At 41.2% G+C, this 22941-nt stretch overlaps 1 protein-coding gene across 4 annotated transcripts in view; it reads right to left on the bottom strand.

Annotated features, from left to right (window-relative positions):
* Nucleotides 1–22941, bottom strand: part of SEC24A (SEC24 homolog A, COPII coat complex component) — a 79585-nt gene that overhangs the window by 30754 nt on the left and 25890 nt on the right. For 3 of the 4 annotated variants that reach the window (XM_032157935.2, XM_032157936.2, XM_058441220.1), the window contains 9 exons: nt 20522–20682; nt 20080–20252; nt 19175–19277; nt 15532–15658; nt 12782–12891; nt 8358–8470; nt 6962–7080; nt 2580–2635; nt 1301–1507 (listed from right to left, as the gene is read on the bottom strand). In XM_032157935.2, coding sequence (XP_032013826.1) covers nt 1301–1507; nt 2580–2635; nt 6962–7080; nt 8358–8470; nt 12782–12891; nt 15532–15658; nt 19175–19277; nt 20080–20252; nt 20522–20682 — 1169 coding nt within the window. Of the gene's footprint in view, nt 1–1300; nt 1508–2132; nt 2207–2579; nt 2636–6961; nt 7081–8357; nt 8471–12781; nt 12892–15531; nt 15659–19174; nt 19278–20079; nt 20253–20521; nt 20683–22941 lie in introns of those variants that run through there. The other variant, XM_032157938.2, reaches the window with a different exon arrangement.

The following is a 22941-nucleotide window of genomic DNA, read 5'->3' as shown; positions in this document are numbered from 1 at the left end:
AAAAAAAAAAAAAAAAAAAAAAAAAAAAAAAAGAAATACATCTACTATAATAATTTCATAGTTGGCAAAGATTTTTTATTGTAACTAAAATCTATTAAATGTTCAGTATGCTGGAAACTGTTCTAAACAATTCATATGTAATACTTACTTAGTCCTTTCAACTACCCTAAGAGGTAAGTGCTATCATTATTTTCTTTTTCTTTCTTTTTTTTTTTTTTTGAGATGGAGTTTTGCTGTGGTTGCCCAGGCTGGAGTGCAATGGCAGGATCTCGGCTCACCGCACCCTCTGCCTCCCGGGTTCTAGCAATTCTCCTGCCTCAGCCTCCTGAGTAGCTGGGATTACAGGCATGCGCCACCAGGTCCAGCTAATTTTTTTTGTATTTTTAGTAGAAACAGGATTTCACCATGTTGTTCAGGCTGGTCTCGAACTCCTGACCCTAGATGATCCGTCCGCCTCGGCCTCCCAAAGTACTGGGATTACAGGTGTGAGCCACCACACCCGGCCGCTATCATTATTTTCTTTCTTTCTTTTTTTTTTTTTTTTGAGACAGAGTCTCACTCTGTCACCCAGGCTGGAGTGCAGTGGCGTGATCTCAGCTCACTGCAGCCTCCTCCTCCCGGGTTCAAGCAATTTTCATGCCTCAGCCTCCTGAGTAGCTGGGACTACAGGTGCACACCACCACCCCCGGCTAATTTTTGTTTTTTGTTGTTGTTTTGAGATGGAATCTCGCTGTATCGCTCAGGCTGGAGTGCAGTGGCACAATCTCAGCTCACTGCAACCTCCCTGGTTCAAGCAATTCTCCTGCCTCAGCCTCCTGAGTAGCTGGGATTACAGGCGTGTGCCACCACGCCCGGTGAATTTTGTATTTTTAGTAGAGACGGGGTTTCTCCATGTTGGTCAGGCTGGTCTCAAACTCCCAACCTCAGGTGATCCGCCTGCCTCAGCCTCCCAAGATGTTGGGATTACAAGCATGAGCCACCATGCCCAGCCAAGTAAGACTATTCTTAACTGGTCAATCAGGTTCTCTTTGTCCCTATCAAGCATATTCTGTTAGTCTCCCAGACTATCTCTCTGAAGGCAGGCTGAATTGCTAGTGGCCTGCTAAAGATATTAAAAATTAAAGAAGGGTGAATCAGGTAGAGAAAAATGTACAAAATAAAAATGTCTATATAAAAGTTAACTTCCTTATAGTCCCTCCTCCCAAAAATTGACAAATAAATTTAAAGAAAAAACAAGTTCTATGGTCACAGGGATGGAACACCAGCATAAACCTTATCAGACATTTCATGACTCTCTAACCTTAGCAGATGACCTGTGGTTTGGTTCCTCTCGTGGTTTCAGGGCTCCCACTCCAAGAGTTGGGAGTTGTGTTTGAAAGACAGACATTCGACCACCAGTTGGAGACATCAGCTTAAAGGCAGCCTGCAGGGCAGGACCCAAGGCACTCTGGGTCTCCAGAGTCTTGGTAAACATTTGTGGCAAAGTTTTCAGTAAATCTTGCACGAGCTTGTAAAATAAAGCGAGAAAACTCAAGAGTGTCATAATTAAAAATTTATTTCACATTAAGTCAGTATCTAATACAATAGACAAGACATTGAGTCATGATGATGGTCAGAGAATCTACAGACACTAAACAATGAAGTTGGTCAAATGACAAGAAAGCCATTTTAAGTCAACATTATAAATTGGCAAGCAAGACAAATCAAAGTTGGGGCCTTACAGTTCTTGCACATGCAGTAATCCAGCAAGACTATAAGTCCAAAATGTATCCAAAAGAACCATCACAGTTTAGAGATTTGATGTATTTTAATGCCATGAAATATGGCCTTCTCCATCGCCTCTACATACTTTATTCTTGTAAGTTCCAAAGTGAGTTTAGCTCTTCCCTGTTGCAAATCTAAGATATCCAGTAACTTTGCCAACTAGTAATATCACTACAAAAGAAAAACAACTACCTTTACAGGTTAGGTTGTACAAATAGAGTTAATGGGGAAAAAAATACTTCGCACTATGGCACAGTCACCATTGCCAACAGCAGAGACCATAGACTTGCTAGTTAAAATGTTACCCCTACGGCATATATGCATGTACAGGGTAGACAACATCCCCCCTTCAGACACATTCTGTTCACCTCTCACTGTATTATCTCATGGCAATTTCCAGGCAGGTAATAAGAGTTTCTTCTGAACTGACCCCAATGACACTCTGTGAATCAGAAAAGCAAAGGGCACTGAAAGCAGCCTACCTAATGTGCTTCTATGTAGTGACCAGAAGCTTTATCTCAGCAACCCTCCCAACTTCCCAAATGGCTGGCAAGACAGATTTCCTTCAGGTGTTCCTCCTTTATGGAATACGCTTATTTTCTACCCTACTACAAATAACTTGCTTCATTAGACTTAAAAATGATCAGCTCAAGGTTGAACTCAAGAGCTGTTCATCTAATTATAAGAGCAAATATAAAATGCTACACATCTTAGAAATGTCACAGAAATAATCAAAATTTTACTTAAAATTCATTTCAAAAACATATTCCTTCAATATTTCAATTAAACATGTCAGGTAGGAAAATGTGCCTTACCTCTTTACTTTCATTTAAGTTTACTAGTAAGTTCTCTGGCATAGGTATAAAAACATCTGAAAGAAGAAATACATATTTATTTTAAACAAAATGTAATAATTAAAAGTGTTCCAAATATATAATACTAATGCAATTAACCACCCCCTTCCTTAAAAATAAGCCACCTCCTCCACTATTATAGCACTGTTTACATGTGTCCAAAGAGCCACCAAAAAACCACAATGATACAGGTATCTACTGTAAATTTTCTTCTCCTTGTCTGCTACCTTGTAAAAGGTACACCCTCCCAGTTAGAAAATATTTATCTGGGCCGGGTGCAGTAGTACACGCCTGTAATCCCAGCACTTTGAGAGGCCGAGGTAAGTGAATGACTTGAACTCAGGAGTTTGAGACCAGCCTGGGCAACACAGTAAAACCCTGTCTCTATAAAAAATACAAAAATGAGCCAGGCATGGTGGTACATGTCTATAGTCCCAGCTATGTGGGAGGATTCCTTGAGCCCGGGAGGCTGACGCTGCAGTGAGCCAAGATAGCACCACTGCACTCCCACTCCCAGGCTAGGGGGGAGGTTGAGACCCTGTCTCCAAAAAAAAAAAAAAAAAAAAAAAAAAGGAAAGAAAAAAAAAGAAAATATTGATCTGTACTCACTGAATAAGGGTTTGTGTAAGTGCTATGCTTCTTAGGCTAAAGATAATAATTTACAATTCTGCTTTGACCTTTTTTTTTTTTTTTAAATGGCTGGACCTGGAAGCCAGCCAAAGATACACTCTTGGCATTAAGAAATTTTTTTGACTAACACGACACACAAGAATGCTGTCTTTATAAGGAAGCAATACAGCTCACCAATAGCTCTGTCATTCACAAAGCAGATGCTTTCTCATAAAGAAGGTCGGCCGGGCACGGTAGCTCATGCCTGTAATCCCAGTACTTTGGGAGGCTGAGGCTGGCGAATCACAAGGTCAGGAGTTTGAGACCAGCCTGACCAATGTGGTGAAACCCTGTCTCTACTAAAAATACAAAAAGTTAGCCGGGCGTGGTGGTGGGCACCTGTAGTCCCAGCTACTTGGGAGGCTGAGGCAGGAGAATCACTTGAACCCGGGAGGCGGAGGTTGCAGTGAGCCGAGACAGTGCCACTGCACTCCAGCCTGGGTGACAGATCAATCAAGACCCGTCTCAAAAAAAAAAAAAAAAGAAGGCCCACACCAGTGCCTTTAAAAAGGGACTATGGGCGGGGTGCGGTGGCTCGTGCCTGTAATCCCAGCACTTTGGGAGGCTGAGGTGGGCGGATCATGAGGTCAGGAGTTCAAGACCAGCCTGGCCAAGATGGTGAAACCTTGTCTCTACTAAAAATACAAAAATTAGCCAGGCATGGTGGGCGCCTGTAATCCCAGCTACTCGGGAGGCTGAGGCAGAGAATTGCTTGAACCCAGGAGGCAGAGTTTGCAGTGAGCGGAGATCGCACCGCTGCACTCCAGCCTGGGTGACAGAGCAAGACTCCTCAAAAAAAAAAAAAAAGAAAAAAAAAAGAATGGAACTATGGAGGCCGGGCATGGTGGTTCATGCCTGCTGTAATCCCAGCACTTTGGGAGGCCGAGGTGGGCAGTTCACTTGGAGGCCAGGAGTTTGAGACCAGACTGGCCAACATAGTGAAACCCCATTATTTACTAAAAACTACAAAAATTAGCTAGGCATAATGGCACACGCCTGTAATCCCAGCTACTCGGAAGGCTGAGGCATGAGAATCGCTTGAACCTGGGAGGCAGAGACTGCAGTGAGCCAGCGAGCCAAGATCGCGCCACTGCACTGCAGCCTGGGCAACAAAGCAAGACTCTGTCTCCAAAAATACAAAACAAAACAAACAAACAAAATTAATGGGACTGCAAAATCAAGTGAATCAGAAGGTATGCTAACTGACCACTTCAGATGAGCCTCTCAGGATTCACATTTATTCTTGCTTAGAAATTCTTCCTTAGAAAGGGAGAAAACTGGGAAGAGAGTGGTGGAGGATTACAAAGATAATCACTTTCTAGATTTCTATATTTTGTTTCTGATTACAAAAAAATAAGGCCTGGCCAGGTGTGGTGGCCCATGCCTGTACTCCCAACACTTTGGGAGGATGAGGCAAAAGGACTGCCTAAGGCCAGGAGCTTGAGACCAGCCTGTGCAACTTAGCAAGACCTTGCCTCTACAAGAAATTTTAAAAATTAGCTGGGTGTGGTAGCGTGTGCCTGTATTCCTAGCTACTTGAAAAGGTGAGGTGGAAGGATCGCTTGAGCCCAGGGCTTCAAGGCTGTAGCGAGCTATGATTGCACCACTGCACTGCAACACGGGCAACAGAGTCTCTGTCTTTAAAAAAATAGTAATAGCCAGGCACAGTGACTCACACCTGTAATCCCAGCACTTTGGGAGGCAGAGGCGGGCAGGTCACCTGAGGTCAGGAGTTCAAGACCAGCCTGGCTAACATGGTAAAACCCCGTTTCTACTAAAAATACAAAAAATTAGCAGGGCATGGTGGCACGCACCTATAATCCCAGCTACTCAGGAGGCTGAGGTAGGAGAATCGCTTGAACCCGGGAGGCGGAGGTTGCAGCGAGCTGAGATGGTGCCATTGCACTCCAGCTTGGGCAACTAAAGTGAAACTCCATTTCAAAAAAAAAAAAAAGTAATAATAATGATAACTCCCTATTAACTGTCCTTCCCCCCAGCCCCTGGTAACCTCTATTCCATTTTCTGTCTCTATGAATTTGCCTATTCTAGGTACTATATATAAGTGGAACCATATAATATTTGTCATTTTGTGTCTTGCTTATTTCACTTAGCATGTTTTCCAGGTTCATCCACATTGTAGCATGTGTGAGAATTTCATTGTTTTTTTAAGGCTGAGTAATATTCCATTATACTTTTTTTTTTTTTTGAGATGGAGTCTCACTCTGTTGTCCAGGCTGGAGTGCAGTGGCACGATCTTGGCTCACTGCAAGCTCCACCTCCTCCCGAGTTCACGCTATTCTCCTGCCTCAGCCTCCCGAGTAGCTGGAACTACAGGCACGCACCACCACGCCCAACTAATTTTTGTATTTTTAGTAGAGACGAGGTTTCACCATGTTGGCCAGGATGGTCTCTATCTCTTGACCTCATGATCCGCCTGCCTCAGCCTCCCAAAGTGCTAGGATTACAGGCGTGAGCCACCGCACCCGGCCCCATTATACGTTTATACCACATTTTGTTTATCTATTCATCTGTTGATGGCTACTTGGGGTGTTTCCACCTTTTGGCTATTGTGAATGATTGCTATTGCTATTGCTATAAACAGTGATGTACAAGCATCTGCTTGAGTCCCTGCTTTCAATTTTTTGGAGTATATATTGAACGGTCGAATTGCTACATAATGTGGTAATTCACTATTAACTTTGAGGAATTGCCAAGGTATTTTCCACAGCAGTTATGCCATTTTACATTCTGACCAACAATGCACCAGGGTTCTAATGTTTCCACATCTAGTGGCATAAATATTTGCCCCTGTTTTATATTTATAGCTCTTAAGTTTAGGTCTTTAGTCCATTTCAAGTTAATTTTCTTTACATGGTATAAAGGTCCAACCTCATTCTCTTACACAGTCGGTATTGCCACAACTATATGTTGAAAAAACTGTCTCTTCTCCCGCTGATTGTTCTAGGCACCTTTGTCAAAAATCAATTAACTGGCTGTGGGTGGTGGCTCATGCCTGTAATCCCAGTACTTTGTGGGGCCAAGAGAGGCAGATCACTTGAGGTCAGGAGTTTGAGACCAGCCTGGCCAACATGGTGAAACCTCATGTCTACTAAAAATACAAAAATTAGCTGGGCATGGTGTTGCATGCCTGTCGTCCCAGCTACTCGGGAGGCTGAGGCAGGAGAACTGCCTGAACCCGGGAGGTGTAGGCTGCAGTGAGCCAAGATCGTGCCACTGCACTACAGCCTGGGTGATAGAGTAAGACTCCATCTCAAAAAGTAAATAAATAAAATAAAAATAAAAATCAATTGACTATATATGCTAGGCTTTATTCTGAGCTCTCAACTGTATTTCTTTGCTCTATATGTCTATCCTCAAAGAGTTGTTGAATGAATAAATGGGAAGAAGGGGGAAAAAAGCCTAAATTTGATCTGAGTTCTCACATTAACTTGTTTGTGTTAACTTGTTCAGAATTCAGGTTGTCTCCGTAACCCCCATTTCCTCCTCCATAAAATGAGAGATTGAACTGAAAGACTCTTACAACTCCAACAATCATGATTTTATACTCAAGATTTTCCTTGACATAGTACAAACGACACACATCCAATTTGTCAAGTAATCAAGAAATATTTCTAAAACTGAAAAATTATGAAAGTAGTTCAATAAATCTATACCTTCGATATCTGAAACTATTAGCATCTGAGGTTGAGAGAGACCTTCCTGAAGACTGTAGAAATGGATCGTACTGTCAAATGTTATGAAGCCAATTTTTGTTCTAGTGTTGCCAGGAAGCCTAAAAACAAATTCAGAAGAGTATTTTATCAAGTTTTAACCATATACAAATACACATAAAGTATGGCCTAAGAGTTACACGAAAATATCTAATTCAATATTATAGAAATTGGCCCAACACAAACAAATGTTTAAACTACCCAATGTTTACCATGAAAACATATCTGACTCAAAGGGAAAACACTATACATAAGCCAAACAATAAACAAAAAACAGCAATAATACAACAATCCAAAACCAAGTATAGCTATGTAAAGTTACATATAATCACATAGGAAACAGTATGTTAAAAATACTGAAAAGTATTAATGAAATTTTGCAGATGATTTTAAGTTATAAAGCATGCTTCAAAATATTATGATACAGAAACTCTAATATTTAAGAACAAAGAAAAGCAAAAGCATCTATTTTAAAGAACTACAAATATGTGGAACTACAATTATATAAGGGGAAGAACAAACTGTTTTTCACTCTTGTTCATGCATGGGTGAGTCAGTGACAATCTCAACAATTCATAATCCCCATTCACAATCTACAACATTAAAAATACAAATGCTGGCAGGAACAAGAATGAGCTTTTCACCGAAGTGAAGGAGTTACTCCACTCGTGATGAAATTTGGCCTTCTATATGCCTCCACACCACACACAAGCACTATACTTCGTTACACAGAAAGGTCACATTAGCTTTGATGGGTTACACTAGGTCTCTAAGCACCACTGGAAATAGTTATTTTAAGAGACTTAAGACACTTGATAACCAAATGCAATGTGTGTATACTGTTTAAATTCTTACTCCAATAAACTGACAGTAAAAAGGCATTTTTGAGACAACTAGGAACAAAAAATAAACTAAGTATTAGATCATATGTGGAATTACTGCTAATTTTCCTTGATGCTTTAGTATTATAGTTAGGTATAAAAGTTAGTCTTGAAGTACGTATAGGTAAAACAGTACACTGGCTGAAATTTGCTTTCAAATACTCAAGGTGGGAAAAGGTATGTGCATGAAAGGGGAAGGATGAGATTAAGCAAGAAGAGCAAAATGCTGAAGATGATGAATCTGGGTGACAGGTGCCTGGAAGTTCATTACATTATTCTTCCTACCAACTATAGGTTTAAAAATAATGTTTCGAAGAGAAAGTGAGGCCTAAATTAACAACTGATTTGGGTGGAGTTTTAGAACATAATTATACAGCTTTTTTTTTTAATTTCAAAAACTACTTATTCATTTAGAAAATATTATTAGCTTCATATTTAGGCTGAATTGAAAAACTTACAAATCCAGATTGTCTAACAAACTCTGGCAAACTGAATTCAAGTATCCAGTTTCGACTGCATTGTGAGACACATCAAATACAAAGAGATACACTGGAGGCTGAGGTGGTCGTAACTGAAGAAAAAAAGATCTTGTTAAGTACATTTAATAGGATTAAGTTTAAACTTATTTGCTGGGTACACATACAGCAAAACAATTTAAAAAGCATTATTTACAGATTGAGCAGAGATCATAATAAACAGGCAAAGCTATACTATATTGTTTATAGATGTATACTTAGAAGAAAAATGAGTCTGTGATTGCCATAATTCAGAAGTGTTTTCTCTAGAACAGGAAGGGGAAGAGATGTAATCAGAAGGGCTTGTGGCCAGGCGTGGTGGCTCACGCCTGTAATCCCAGCACTTTGGGAGGCCGAGGCAGGCAGATCACCTGAGGTCAGGAGTTTGAGATCAGCCTGACCAACATGGAGAAACTCCATCTCTACTAAAAATACAAAAATTAGCCAGATGTGGTGGCGGGCGCTTGTAGTCCCAGCTACTCGGGAGGCTGCGGTAGAAGGATCACTTGAACCTGAGAGATGGAGGTTGCAGTGAGCCGAGATTATGCCACTGCACTCTAGCCTGGGCGACAAAGTGAGACTCCATCTCAAAATAAAAAAAAGAAGGGATTCTGGGAGTATTAGCAAGGTTCAATTGCTTGGCTTGGGTTATACTAACAAAAGTGTTTAGTTTATAATGATTTGGTAACTTGAATATTTATGTTTTATTGATTTTTCAATACGTTTGTTGGATTTCACAATTTAGGGAAATTATAGCTCTGAAAGTTACAAGTGAGCTTCAGCTGGTTACTTAAACAACAAATTACGGCCAAATCTCATAAAAAACCTAAGACTGTATTTTTTTTTTCTTTTGAGATGGAGTCTCGCCCTGTACCCCAGGCTGGAGAGCAGTGGTGTGATCTCAGCTCACTGCAACCTCTGCCTCCTGGGTTCAAGAGATTCTCCTGCCTCAGCCTCCTGAGTAGCTGGGATTACAGGCACGCGCCACCACGCACAGCTAATTTTTGTATTTTTTTAGTAGAGACAGGGTTTCACCATTTTGGCCAGGCTGGTCTTGAACTCCTGACCTCATGTGATCCGCCCTCCTTCACTGCCTCCCAAAGTACTGGGATTACAGGTGTGAGCCACTGCACCTGGCCGAGACTGTATTTAAACTTCCAAATCCAAAGATTTGTTCTCAATTCAGTAAAAAGCATCAAATAGCCACAATCAGAACTGGGTATGTAGTATACAGTCTTCCCTTGGTATCTGCAAGAGATTAGTTCCATGATCTCTAACCTCAAATACCAAAATCTAAGGATGCTCAATTCCCTTACATACAATGGTGTATTATTTGCAAATAACCTATGCACATCCTTCTGTATACTTTAAATCATCTCTAGATTTTTAAAATAATACCTAATACAACATAAATGCTATGTAAATAGTTGCTATACTGTATATTAAAATTTGTTTTTTTTTTTTTTTTTTAGAGAGAAGGTGTTGCTCTGTCACTCAGGCTGGAGTGCAGTGATGCAATGCAATCATAGCTCACTGCAGCCTTGAACTCCCGGGCTCAAGCGATCCTTCCACCTCAGCCTCCCAAGTACCTGGGACTATAAGCACACACCACAATTCCTGAATTTTTTTGCAGAGATTTGGGTCTCACTATGTTGCCCAGGCTGGTCTCAAACTGTTGGCTTCAAGCAATCCTTCTGCATCGGCTTCCCAAAGTGCTGGGATTATAGGTGTGAGCCACCATGTCTGTCCTATAATATTTTTTACTGTGTTTTTCTGAACATTTTCAATCCGTGGGTAGTTGAATCCATGGATGCAGAACTCATGGATACAGAGTCATCTGTACTTTTATATATTTTTGCATGTATCACTTGCCAAATCCACACAACCTGCCCCTCAAGAGATAGAAAGGAGCAAAAACCTTCTGCTATAGGAAAGTTTCTAAATTTAAAGGGAGCAATTTTTGCAAAGCATGAGTGATAAAGGGAAACTAGGAAGTAAATTTAAAAGAACAAGTGCTTCTGGTTTTTTTTTTTGTTTTAATCCAATAAAGGAACACCTACTCTGTGGATGGCTATTACCAACCACTTAAGTGCAACAAAATGTTTTCTTTTTTTTTTTTTGAGATGGAGTCTCGCATTGTTGCCCAGGCTGGAGTGCAGTGGCACAATCTCAGCTCACTGCAACATCTGCCTCCCTGGTTCAAGCAATTCTCCTGCCTCAATCTCCCAAGTAGCTGGGATTACAGGTGTATGTCACCACATCTGGCTAATTTTTGTATTTTTAATAGAGACGGGGTTTCACCATGTTGGTAAGGCTGGTGTCGAAACCCTGACCTCCAGTCATCCGCCCGCCTCAGCCTCCCAAAGTGTTGGGATTACAGGTGTGAGCCACTGAGCCTGGCCAACAAAATGTTTTCTATATAGAAGCTTTTCTGTGGTGAGGAGACTGGTTCCTCATAAGTTTACAGAAAAATGGACCCAACTGCCCAGATAAAGACACAAAAATATATTAATTTTTTTTTTTTTTTTTGAGATGGAGTTTTGCTCTTTTGCCTAGGCTGGGGTGTGGTGGCGCAACCTTGGCTCACTGCAACCTCTGATTTTCGGTTTCAAGCATTTTTCCTGCCTAAGCCTCCCGAGTAGCTGGGATTACAGGCACTCGCCACCAGGCCCGGCTAATTTTTATATTTTTAGTAGAGACGGGGTTTTACCATGTTGGCCAGGCTGGTCTCGAACTCCTGACCTCATAATCCGTCCGGCTTGGCATCCCAAAGTGCTGGGATTACAGGCAGGAGGCACTGTGCCCAGCCAAAGTACACTAAAATATTAAAAGGTAGTGTTGAGAGTTATCTTCATATTCCCTTTTCCCAAGAGACAATTACAGCATGGTGAAAGAGTAACCAAATCAAAAGGCCTAAATTATTATGCAAGTTCTACTACTAAGTGAAATTTGGCAAGTCACTTAACCTAAGTCTGTTTTCGTATCTGTAAATGAGGATTAACAGCATTTTTCTAGCTTGCTTCAGATACTGTTTGTGCTGATCAAAAGTATAAGTACTTTATACAATGTAAAGTGCTAATTAAACATTAGGCATTCACGACCAGCCTAAGCAACATAGTGTGACTCTGTCTCTAAAAAACTTTTAAAAAATTAGCAGGGCATGGTGGTGCACGTCTGTGGTTCCAGCTACTTGGGAGGCTGAGGCAGGGGAATTGCTTGAGCCCATGAAGCTGAGGCTACAGTGAGCTATGATAGTGCCACTGCACTTCAGCTTCAGCAACAAAGTGAGACCCTCCTCTCTAAAAGAAATAAACATTAAACAAACAAAAAAATTAGGCATAGTTATTAGTTTTAAAACGCAAGACCTCAGATATTCTCACAGGTGTAGAAAAGAACAGTATTTGCAAGAGGATGTTCATCACAGAATTATTTCTAATAGAAAAAAAATTTGTATGAAGGAAAAATGAAGTAATAGGGAAAAGAAAAAAAACTGACTGTGACTTATAAGTAAATATGAGCTGGCCGGGCGCGGTGGCTCATGCCTGTAATCCCAGCACTCTGGGAGGCCGAGGGAGAAGATCACAAGGTCAGGAGTTTGAGACCAGCCTGACCAACATGGTGAAACCCCGTCTCTACTAAAAACTCAAAAATTAGCCAGGTGTGGTGGCTCGCGCCTAGAATCCCAGCTACTCAGGAGGTTGAGGCAGGAGAATTGCTTGAACCTGGGAGGTGGAGGTTGCAGTGAGCCGGGATCACAGCACTGTACTCCAGCCTGGGTGACAGAGTGAGACTCCGTCTCAAAAAACAAACAAAAAAAAAGTAAATATGAGCCCAATATGATATTGGAAATTTCTGAATGTCACATAAGACACTTAAATGGGACTTTACATAAACTTTTACCTTTCAAATATACCCTTATATATTAATTACTTTAGTAATAAACAAGTGTTACACTTTTATACATTTAAAAACAAAATTTTGGCTGGGCACAGTGGCTCACACCTGTAATCCCAGCACTTTGGGAGGCCAAGGTGGGCAGATCACTCGAGCCCAGAAATTCGAGACCAGCCTGGGCAACATAGCAAAACACTGTCTCTAATAAAAATAAGCCAGGTGTGGTGGTGCGTGCCTACAGCCCCAGCTACTCAGGAGGCTGAGGTGGGAGGATCACTTGAGCACAGGAGGTCGAGGCTGCAGTGAGCCTTGAACGCGCCACTACACCAGTGCACTCCAGCATGGGAAACGAGAGTGAAACTCTCTCAAAATAAAATAAAATAAAATAAAATTTTGTTACAGGATGCTATATTGTTTTACTTAAAACCTGGTAATAAAAAATGGGTATACTGTATTAAAAAATAAAAGTTTACCATGTATTCTGAAGGAGCCATAAACTCAATAGTAGCATTTTGAACTTCTGGTCTTCTGTGAGGTTCTCCATAAACTCTGGTCAAAGGGTTGTACAAGAATTCTTCAGGAACTATATAAAGTTAACAATACACAGATATTGAAAAAACTGAAAGAATTTTAATATATTTTGCATTTGGCCACTTTCTTCCTTGAAAAGATGACAAAAATTCATTAAATGCCAATTATTTTCTTTTTTTTTTTTTTTTTTTGAAGACGGAGTTTCGCTCTGTTGCCCAGGCTGGAGTGCAGTGGTGCAATCTGGCTCACCGCAACCTCCACCTCCTAGGTTCAAGCTCTTCTCCTGCCTCAGCCTCCCGAGTAGCTAGGATTACAGGCATGTGCCACCACGCCCGGCTAATTTTTTATATTTTTAGTACAGATGGGGTTTCTCTGTGTTGGTCAGGCTGGTCTCAAACTCCTGACCTCAGGTGATCCGCCCGCCTCGGCCTCCCAAAGTGCCAGGATTACAGACGTGAGCCACCACACCCGGCCTATTTTCTTAAATTTCACAATTATACAAGGATATTAACATTTCACATGTGAAATGTACAGATACTAGCTGGCACTAGAAGCTATGGTAAGACAATTTCAGAGGTCAAGGTCATAAGGTTTAGTGAGTTTCATTAATTAATGAGAACTTTATGGAACATGACTTAACCTAACATCATACCTACCACTTATAATACACTAGTGGTCAAAGAGTATTTTCTAAATTAATTATCATTGTATCTGTCTTTCTACTAATTGTTTAGAAATTCAAATCCCTATGCACTCTAAAGGGTAAGCTATAGTTCAGGAAATAGCCTGGTTTGCAGAGATGAAAGGGGCTTCAACTTTTATTACAATTTCATTTTGTATATTAAATCACCTACACATAAAGATTTTAAAGGTAACTAAATACTACATGTACATTTTCAGAATTATTATAGTTCAAAAGAAAGTTCCTAGCCTATCCTTACTTTTCTATACTCAAAAAAAAAAAAAACTACAAACAATGAAACTGTTTTGTTTTGTTTGTTTGAGATGGAGTTTTGCTCATTTGTTTTTTTGTGAAGAAGTTTTGCTCTTGTTGCCCAGGCTGGAGTGCAATGGTGCAATCTCAGTTCACTGCAACCTCCACCTCCCGGGTTCAAGCAATTCTCCTGCCTCAGCCTCCTGAGTAGCTGGGATTACAGGCGCCCGCCACCAGGCCCAGCTAATTTTTTTATATTTCTAGTAAAGATGGGGTTTCACTACATTGGCCAGGCTGGTCTCAAACTCCTGACCTTAGGTGTTCCACCCACCTCAGCCTCCCAAAGTGTTGGGATTACAGGTGTGAGCCACTGCATCTGGCTCTGTTTTGTTTGTTTTTGAGACACAGTCTCCCTTTGTCACCCAGGCTGGAGTGCAATGGCGCGATCTTGGCTCACTGAAACCTCTGCTTCCTGTGTTCAAGCGATTCTCCTGCCTCAGCCTCCCAAATAGCTGGGATTATAGGCGCCCGCCACCACACCCAGCTAATTATTGTATTTTTAGTAGAGATGGGGTTTCACTGTGTTGGCCACGCTGATCTCGAACTCCTGACCTCAGGTGATCCACCGCCTCGGCCTCCCAAAGTGCTGGGATTAGAGGCGTGAGCCGCCATGCCCGTCCAATAAAACTGGTTTTTAAAAACTCTTGGCCAGGGCCGGGTGCATTCTCGGGAAGCTGAGGCAGGAGTATTGCTTGAACCTGGGAGGCAGAGAGGTTTCAGTGAGCTGAGATCATGCCACTACACTCCAGCCTGGCGACAGAGCCAGACTCCATCTCAAAAACAAACAAACAAAAACAAACTCTTGGCCTGGTGCAGTGGCTCATGCCTGTAATCCCAGCACTTTGGGAGCCTGAGGTGGGCAGATCACTTGAGGTCAGGAGTTCCAGACCAGCCTGGCCAAAACTGTGAAACTCTGCCCCTACTAAAAATATAAAAATTAGCCAGGCGTGGCGGCGGATGCCTGTAATTCCAGCTACTGAGGAGGCTGAGGCAGGAGAATCGCCTGAACCTGGGAGGCAGAGGTTGCAGTGAGCCAAGATCACGCCACTGCCCTCAAGCCTGGGCAACAGAGTGAGACTCCATCTCAAAAACAAAAACAAAAACAAAACTCTTATATTCCTCTATTTCTCAAATCTTTCAGACACTGTGGATACTGGCATACCCATTTCCTTCTCTAACCCTAAGAGAACCCTGTTGATTACATTATATTCCTCAAATAAAAACTGTGACATAGTTACTGAGAGAAAACTCCTCCTCCTCAATTACTGAGAAAACTACATTCAACTAACCTTCTAGCACTGCCTACCTCCCTTCATTCAGCAGTGAATGAATTGGGCAGCTATTCTGTGGACTTATTTTTTTTCAGCCTAGAGAAAAGGCGTGGGACAATTTCTAAATAAAAATGTTTCTTAAATTCCTGGCTTAAGTAATACCATGAAATATACCACTTATTATATACCCAATACAATGTAAAAATGGGATATCCATGTAATACTATCATTATTTTTTGCTTAAAAAATAATTAAATTTATTTATAAATATAAATGCACAGAAAAAAGTTACCCATAGTTTTCTCTGAGTGGAAGGATTGACTACAGGTAAATAAAAGGGTTTTTTTTTTAACTGTGCATTTGTATCATCTGATTTCCCTACAATGCAAGTAGAAATGTTTAAATGTTTCAAAAAAGCATCCCATACCATCATTGACTCGATAACATAAGTTACACTTCCATCTCCTTTGATCAAGAAAGCTGACAAAAGGATTGATGTATGTCCTGCATGAACGGCATCTCACAATTGTACTGGAGGTAACCACAGGTAATTGCTGGAAAAAAAAAAAAAAAAACAGAATTAAATTTTTAAAGGCAATAATCATCATGTTGAAAACATAAGCATGAATCCATCCTGTCTAAATAACTGTTGGGATATTATCATTTTAGAGAAAACCTAGAATACAAGATGTATCTAAACTGCCATACACAAAAACCATGTAGTTGAAATGTATTAATTTTAAACCCTACTATTTTGCTCCAAGACCATTCTCATTAAAAGTTGTCTTAAAAAAAAAATTACTGGCTGGGCACAGTGGCTCACATGTGTAATTCCAGCACTTTGGGAGCCAAGGCGGAATGATTGCTTGAGGCCAGGAGTTTGAGATCGGCCTGGGCAACATAGTGAAACGTGACCCTCTCAAAAGATTTAAAAAATTAGCCCAGTGTGGTGCGTTGGGTTGAAGTGGGAGGATCACTTGAGCCTGGGAGGTCAAGGCTGCAGTGAGCCATGATTGAGCCACTGCACTCCAGCATGGGCAACAGAGCAAGACCCGGTCTCAAAAAAAAAATAAAATAAAAATTTAAAAAGCATTTTTTTCCTCATTAAACACTCACATTGTGAAACCAAAATAGCAGGCCAGGCACAGTGGCTAACACCTATGTCTAAAATCCCAGCACCCTGGTGGGAGGCCGAGGCAGGAGGATTACTTGAAGCCAGGAGTTTGAGACCAACCTGGCCATGAAAGTAAGACCCTGTCTCTATTTTAAAAATAAAAATAGGCTGGGCGTGGTGGCTCATGCCTGTAATCCCAGCACTTTGGGAGGCCAAGGCGGGTGGAACACAAGGTCAGGAGTTCAAGACCAGCCTGGCCAACGTGGTGAAACCTCGTCTCTACTAAAAATACAAAAATTAGCTGGGCGTGGTGGTGGGTGCCTACAATCCCACCTACTTGGGAGGCTGAGGCAGGAGAATTGCTTCAACCCTGGGAGGCGGAGGTTGCAGTGAGCCAAGATTACGCCACTGTACTCCAGCCTGGGCAACACAGCAAGACTCCATCTCGGAAAAAAATAAATAAATAAAAATAAAAATATCCCAGTGCTTTGGAAGGCCAAAGCAGGAGGATCACTTGAGGTCGGGAGCTAGAGACCAACCTGAGCAACACAGCAACAGCCCATTTCTACCAAAAAAAAAAAAGAGTTTTTAAATAAATAAATAATAAGTTAAAAAAATAAAACCAAGATGGTAAATTTACAACGTACTTTTGGCATAAATGGCAAAGAAAAAAAAATCAACATTCTAAAATATATGACCAATGAAACTATTACAAAGTTTGTTGATGTTACATTAAGAAGCTTACTTAGTTCTCAACTGTAATAAAGTAAGGTGAGGTTAATTTAAATAATCAATTAAACTTTGGAATTACACTCCTAGTTAAAGTTTATCCTACATATTAAAAGTTCTAAAGTCTTAGCTGGGTATAGTGGCCAGTGCCTACAGTACCACTTACTCTGTCTGGAGGCTGAGGCAGGAGGACTGCTTGAGCCCAAGAGTTCAAGGCTGCAGTGAGCTATGATCATGGAACTGCACTCTAACCTGGGTGACAACGAGAGACCCGGTCTCTAATAAATAAATAAATAAATAACAGTAAATACATGGGAAGGGTCTTTGTAAGACTATCAGATGTGGGGAGATTTGTTTTGATTTATCAGAAACCCTGAGACAGGTGAACACTGATCAACTTAACTGAGAGCCAGTGCCTTGGACAACAAAGTGACATAGCATCTCATCTTTAAAAAAAGGTTTTATTTATTTATCTTTTTTTTTTTTTTTTTGAGGCAGTCTCACTCTGTTGCCCAGGCTGGAGTGCAGTGTGGGATCCTAGCTCACTGCAACCTCCACCTCCCGGGTTCAAGCGATTCCCTTGCCTCAGCCTCCCCAGTAGCTGGGATTATAGGTGTGCGTCACCATGCTTGGCTAAATTTTCTATTTCTGGTAGAGACGAGTTTCAACACGTTGGCCAGGCTGGTCTTGAACTCCTGACCTCAGGTGATCTGCCCGCCTCAGCCTCCCAAAGTGCTGAGATTACAGGTGTGAGCCACTGCACCTGGCCTTTATCTTTTTTTTTTTAAGATAAGGATCTCATACCCAATCCTGGGCAACATAGTTAAGACTCTGCTTCTCAAAAAAAAAAAAAAAAAATCAATACAGTCAATAAAATTCTATCACCACCAAAAAAATCCTATTACCAAAAGAAGGTGTGTTTTGGGAAAGTTAGCAATCCTCAAGAGTATGTGGCCACACAGCTTTAGGACAAAGGTAGATCAGTTTCTTTCTTCTTTTGAAATAACTTTTCTTTTTGGATACAGGGTCTCACTCTGTCACCCAGGCTGGAGTGCAGTAGTACAATCATGTCTCACTGCAGCCTCAACCTCCTGGGCTCAAGTGATCCTCCCACCTTAGCCTCCTGAGTAGCCAGGACTAGGCTGGTCTTGAACTCCTAGACCCAAGCAATTCTCCCACCTTGGCCTCCAAAAGTGCTGGGATTACAGGCCATGAGCCACCATGTCTGGCTTAAAACAACTTTTTAAAATAACAAATTTTACTGCAAGGATGGCAGAACAGGGAGACTAGGGTAAAGTACTTTAATGGGTAAATAATTCACGACCTATTAAAATAGTATGATTCATTTATTTAGTTTCTCTCAGTACCTCTATTCTATTCAGTACTTTTTGAATTTTCCAGCAATATACTTACTTTACACCTAGTATTTGAAAATGTTTAGTAATAAAATTTTTGGTTGAATTGTAAGTAATCTGTCAATCATCAACTTCCTAAAGATAGATCAAACAAATTCTGTATGTAATTCTTGCATCACTGCAGAAAATTTTCACCACCAAGATAATTTTGCACAAAAGACATTTACCTTCACTAAAGAGGCTGGGTGTAGTGGCTCAGGCCTATAAATCCCAGCACTTTGGGAGGTGGGCAGATCACTTGAGGTCAGTTCGAGACCAGTCTGGCCAACATGGTGAAACACCATCTCTACTAAAAATACAAAAATTAGGTGGGTGTGGTAGCAGATGCCTGTAATGCCAGCTACTTAGGAAGCTGAGGCAAGAGAATCGCCCGAACCTGGGAGGCAGAGATTGCGGTGAGCCGAGATCTTGCCACTGCACTCCAGTCTGGGCGACAGTGAGACCCAGCTCCGGGAAAAAAAAAAAAAAAAGAGTTGGGTGCGGCATCTCACGCCTGTAATCCCAGCACTTTGGGAGGCCAAGGCAGGTGGATCACGAGGTCAGGAGTTCAAGACCAGCCTGGCCAAGATGGTGAAATCCCCTCTCTACTAAAAATACAAAAATTAGCCAGGCGCGGTGGCAGGCACCTGTAATCCCAGCTACTAGGGAGGCTGAGGCAGGAAAATCGCTTGAACATGGAGGGCAGAGATTGCAGTGAGCCGAGATCGCATCACTGCACTCCAGCCTGGGCAACAGAGGGAGACTCCGTCTCAAAAAAAGAAAAGAAAAGAAAAGAAAAGAAAAGAAAAGAAAAGAAAAGAAACGAAACATACCACTAAGTCTTTGAAAGGATGAAGCAGCAGCCCCAAAGGAAGTTTGGCTTTATTCAATAAGGCCTGCGTCTGAGGAATGCTAGTCAGCGTGCATCGAAATAACCTATATCAAAGTAAAAAGTATGTATCAGTTGCTGCTATGATTATTTTTGAACAAAACAACAACAAACGTTTAAAAGGTATACATTTTAATATTGGATCAGATTACAGATGAAATATTTCAATAGAGTCTCTAAAATTTTATCCCATTTAAATATTTAAATCTAAGTCCTATGCAGAACTAGAGTGGATGGTTATCCTATAACTAAAATATAGTCTCTTCTTGGCTTGTGTGTAAAACAGTCTAAACTATCAAATGACTTATTTTTTGTTTTGTAAGTCTAGTTGACACTGGAATTAAATTAAACTTGGGTGATGGCCCAAATTGCAAAGTCTATTATTTAAAAGTTCAGTTTTGCTGAAGATTCTAAATACAATTTAAAGGTACCAAATTTAATTTATCAGAAATTATTGATTGTATATATTTAAGCTTATGGTAAGTTTTTAGGAAGAAAAGGTATTATGTTTGTTATGAAATTAATTTTAAATGAGAGCAAATAAAGGATTATGTAGAATCAAATCCCTGCACTTTGGATTTTGAAGAAAGAATGTAACCACCATAATGATAATGAATATCATAATCTCATTAGAGCTGATAAGAACAAAATCAGTTCAGGAGTTACATCCCTATTTCTTAACACAGGACTTTTCAAATCTCGATTAAGTAAACAAGTAAGAGTTCTATCTTTTGTATCTAGAACTTTCATAAATTAATAATTTGTACAGCTTATTCATAACACCTGATGTGTTATGCAAAACACTAGAAAACTTTTCGGACATGCATAATGTCACATCTGAAGCCTTACTCTGGGTTACAGTTGAGTTTCTGGATGTCTTCATGCAAATTTGGAACTGGAGGCTTCAAAGGTGTTGTTGGAAGCATGTTTCTTTCTTGAAGAAGATTGACAACTCTTAGACCCTCTGGTTGTAGACTTAATCCACTCATGCTTGTGGTTAAATGATTAGCACCTAAGGGAGTCTACAGATATATAATTTTAAAGTAAGTAACTTTTATTAAGTGTGTAGGGAAGTGGTTAATTTCTCTGTAAATAACAAAAGTGTAATCTAGATCTCTTGGCCAATCTTTTGGTTCTGGAAAAATGTATAAAGACAAAGGCTTTATAAAATATACATTATTATTCTAATTGGTTATAAAAATGTATAATATATCTTCCTAAAACTTTCTTCATGTGTATACAGTTTAAACCAAATGGAGAAATAGGTTAAAGAAAATCCCAAACAGTTTACCTGAGTAAAGGCTTGTGGCCCACTTGGGTAATTCAAGGAAGAGGGTGGTACTCCAGTTGCACCAGGTGGTGTTGTGTTCTGATAACCAGGCGGTAAGGAGGGATATGAATATCCAACACTTCGGCTCATTTTGGGATTCTTGTTAGTAAGCTGTGGTGTTGCTAGAAACAAGGTAACTTTTAAGTTCTATTTTATACTCCAGAATACTTGATTTATTTATTAAAAAAAAAAAAACATTTTTTTTGGAGAAAGGGTCTCTGTATTGCCCAGGCTGCAGTGCCGTGGCGCAATCACACCTCACTGCAGCCTTAACCTCCTGGGTTCACGTGATCCTCCTGTGTCAGCCTCCCAAGTAGCTGGAATGACTGGTGTGTGCCATCATGCCTGGCTGATGTTTTTATATGTTTTGTAGAGACAGGACTTCACCATGTTGTCCAGGCTGGGATTACAGGTGTAGCCACCACGCCTGGCCCAGAATGTTTTAAATCAACACATAAATCTAATAAGTTATAGGTATTATAACTCCAAAATTCTTTGGATAATTTAATACTTTCATTTATCAAATTTGTAAACTAAGACAAACACCAGTAACAAAGTAATAGCAATGATTAAAATCTATGTATTTATCATTTTATTTTTCGAGATAGAATCTCACTCTGTCGCCCAGACTGGAATGCAGTGACACAACCTCGGCTCACTGCAACCTCTACCTCCCGGGTTCAAACAATTCTCCTGCTTCAGCCTCTCGAGTAGCTGGGACTACAGGCGTGTGCCACCACACCAGCTAATTTTTGTATTTTTAGTAGAGATGGGGTTTTACTATGTTGGTCAGACTGGTCTCAAACTCCTGACCTCAGGTGATCTGCCCACCTTGGCCTCCCAAAGTGCTGGGATTACAGGCATGAGCCACTGTGCCCAGCCAAAAATCTTGTTAATAGATTTACACTAGTTAATATTTTATACTATAGCAGTAGACACAAAAACTAGTTTGCACAGTTAATTTACTTTCATATCGGCTGGGTGTGGTGGCTCATGCCTGTAATCCCAGCACTTTGGGAGGCTGAGGTGGGCAGATCACTTGAGGTCGGGAGTTCGAGACCAGCCTGGCCAACATAGTGAAATCCCATCACTACTAAAAGGTACAAAAATTAGCCAGTTGTGGTGGCATGCGCCTGTAGTTCCAGCTACCTGGGAGGCTGAGGTGGTAGAACCGCTTGACTCTAGGAGGTGGAGGTGAGCCAAGATTGTGCCCACTGCACTCCAGCCTGGATGACAGAGGGAAACTCTGTCTCAAAACAAAAACAAAAACAAAACCAACAAAACAAAAGAATAATTTACTTTCATATCATGTACTAAATTTTGTATTCAGACTAAAATTTTAATTCAAAACAACTTTAATTAAAACATCCTGGAAGGGTGAGGTGGCTCATACCTGTAATCCCAGCACTTTGGGAGGCCAAGGTAGGTGGATCACAAGGTCAGGAGATCAAGACTATCCTGGCCAACGTGGTTAAACCCCACCTCTACTAAAAATACAAAAATTAGCTGGGCGTGGTGGCACGTGCCTGTAATCCCAGCTACTCCGGAGGCTGAGGCAGGAGAATCGCTTGAACCAGGGAGTTGGAGGTTGCAGTGAGCCAAGATCACACCACTGCACTCCAATGTGGGCGACAGAGCAAGAATCCCTCACAAAAAAAAAAAAAAAAAAAAATCCTAAATGGGCCGTGTGAGGTGGTTCACGCCTGTAATCCCAGCAAATCGGGGAACCAAGGCAGGAGGGATCTCTTCAAGCCAAGGGTTTGGGACCAGCCCAGGCAATATATTGAGACCCACCCCCCCCATCTCCACAAAAATAAAAAAAAAACTAGCCTGGCATGGTACCATATGCCTGTAGTCCCTGCTACTCAGGGAGGGTGAGGTGGAAGATGGCACGAGCCCAGGAGTTTGAGGCTGCAGTGAGCTATAAGGGTGCTACTGCACTTGAGCCTGGGTGACAGAGACCCTGTCTCAAAAAAAAAAAAACAAAAATCCTAAAAGTACTCTATAGTCAAAACATAATAATAGGCCGGGCGCGGTGGCTCACGCTTGTAATCCCAGCACTTTGGGAGGCCAAGGCGGGTGGATCCCGAGGTCAGGAGATCGAGACCACGGTGAAACCCCGTCTCTACTAAAAATACAAAAAATTAGCCGGGCGTGGTGGCGGGCGCCTGTAGTCCCAGCTACTCGGAGAGGCTGAGGCAGGAGAATGGCGTGAACCCGGGAGGCGGAGCTTGCAGTGAGCCGAGATTGTGCCACTGCACTCCAGCCTGGGTGACAGAGCGGAACTCCGTCTCAAAAAAAAAAAAAAAACATAATAATAATAAATCCATGATCCCAATTCTGACAGGAAGAAAAACTTAACAAAAAATCTAATGCATAGA

Source organism: Hylobates moloch, unplaced genomic scaffold (genome assembly GCF_009828535.3).
Source record: "Hylobates moloch isolate HMO894 unplaced genomic scaffold, HMol_V3 SCAFFOLD_6, whole genome shotgun sequence".
Taxonomy (NCBI): Eukaryota; Metazoa; Chordata; class Mammalia; order Primates; family Hylobatidae; genus Hylobates; species Hylobates moloch.
Note: the sequence above shows the minus strand (reverse complement) of the source record. Positions and strands in the feature narration are given on the sequence as shown.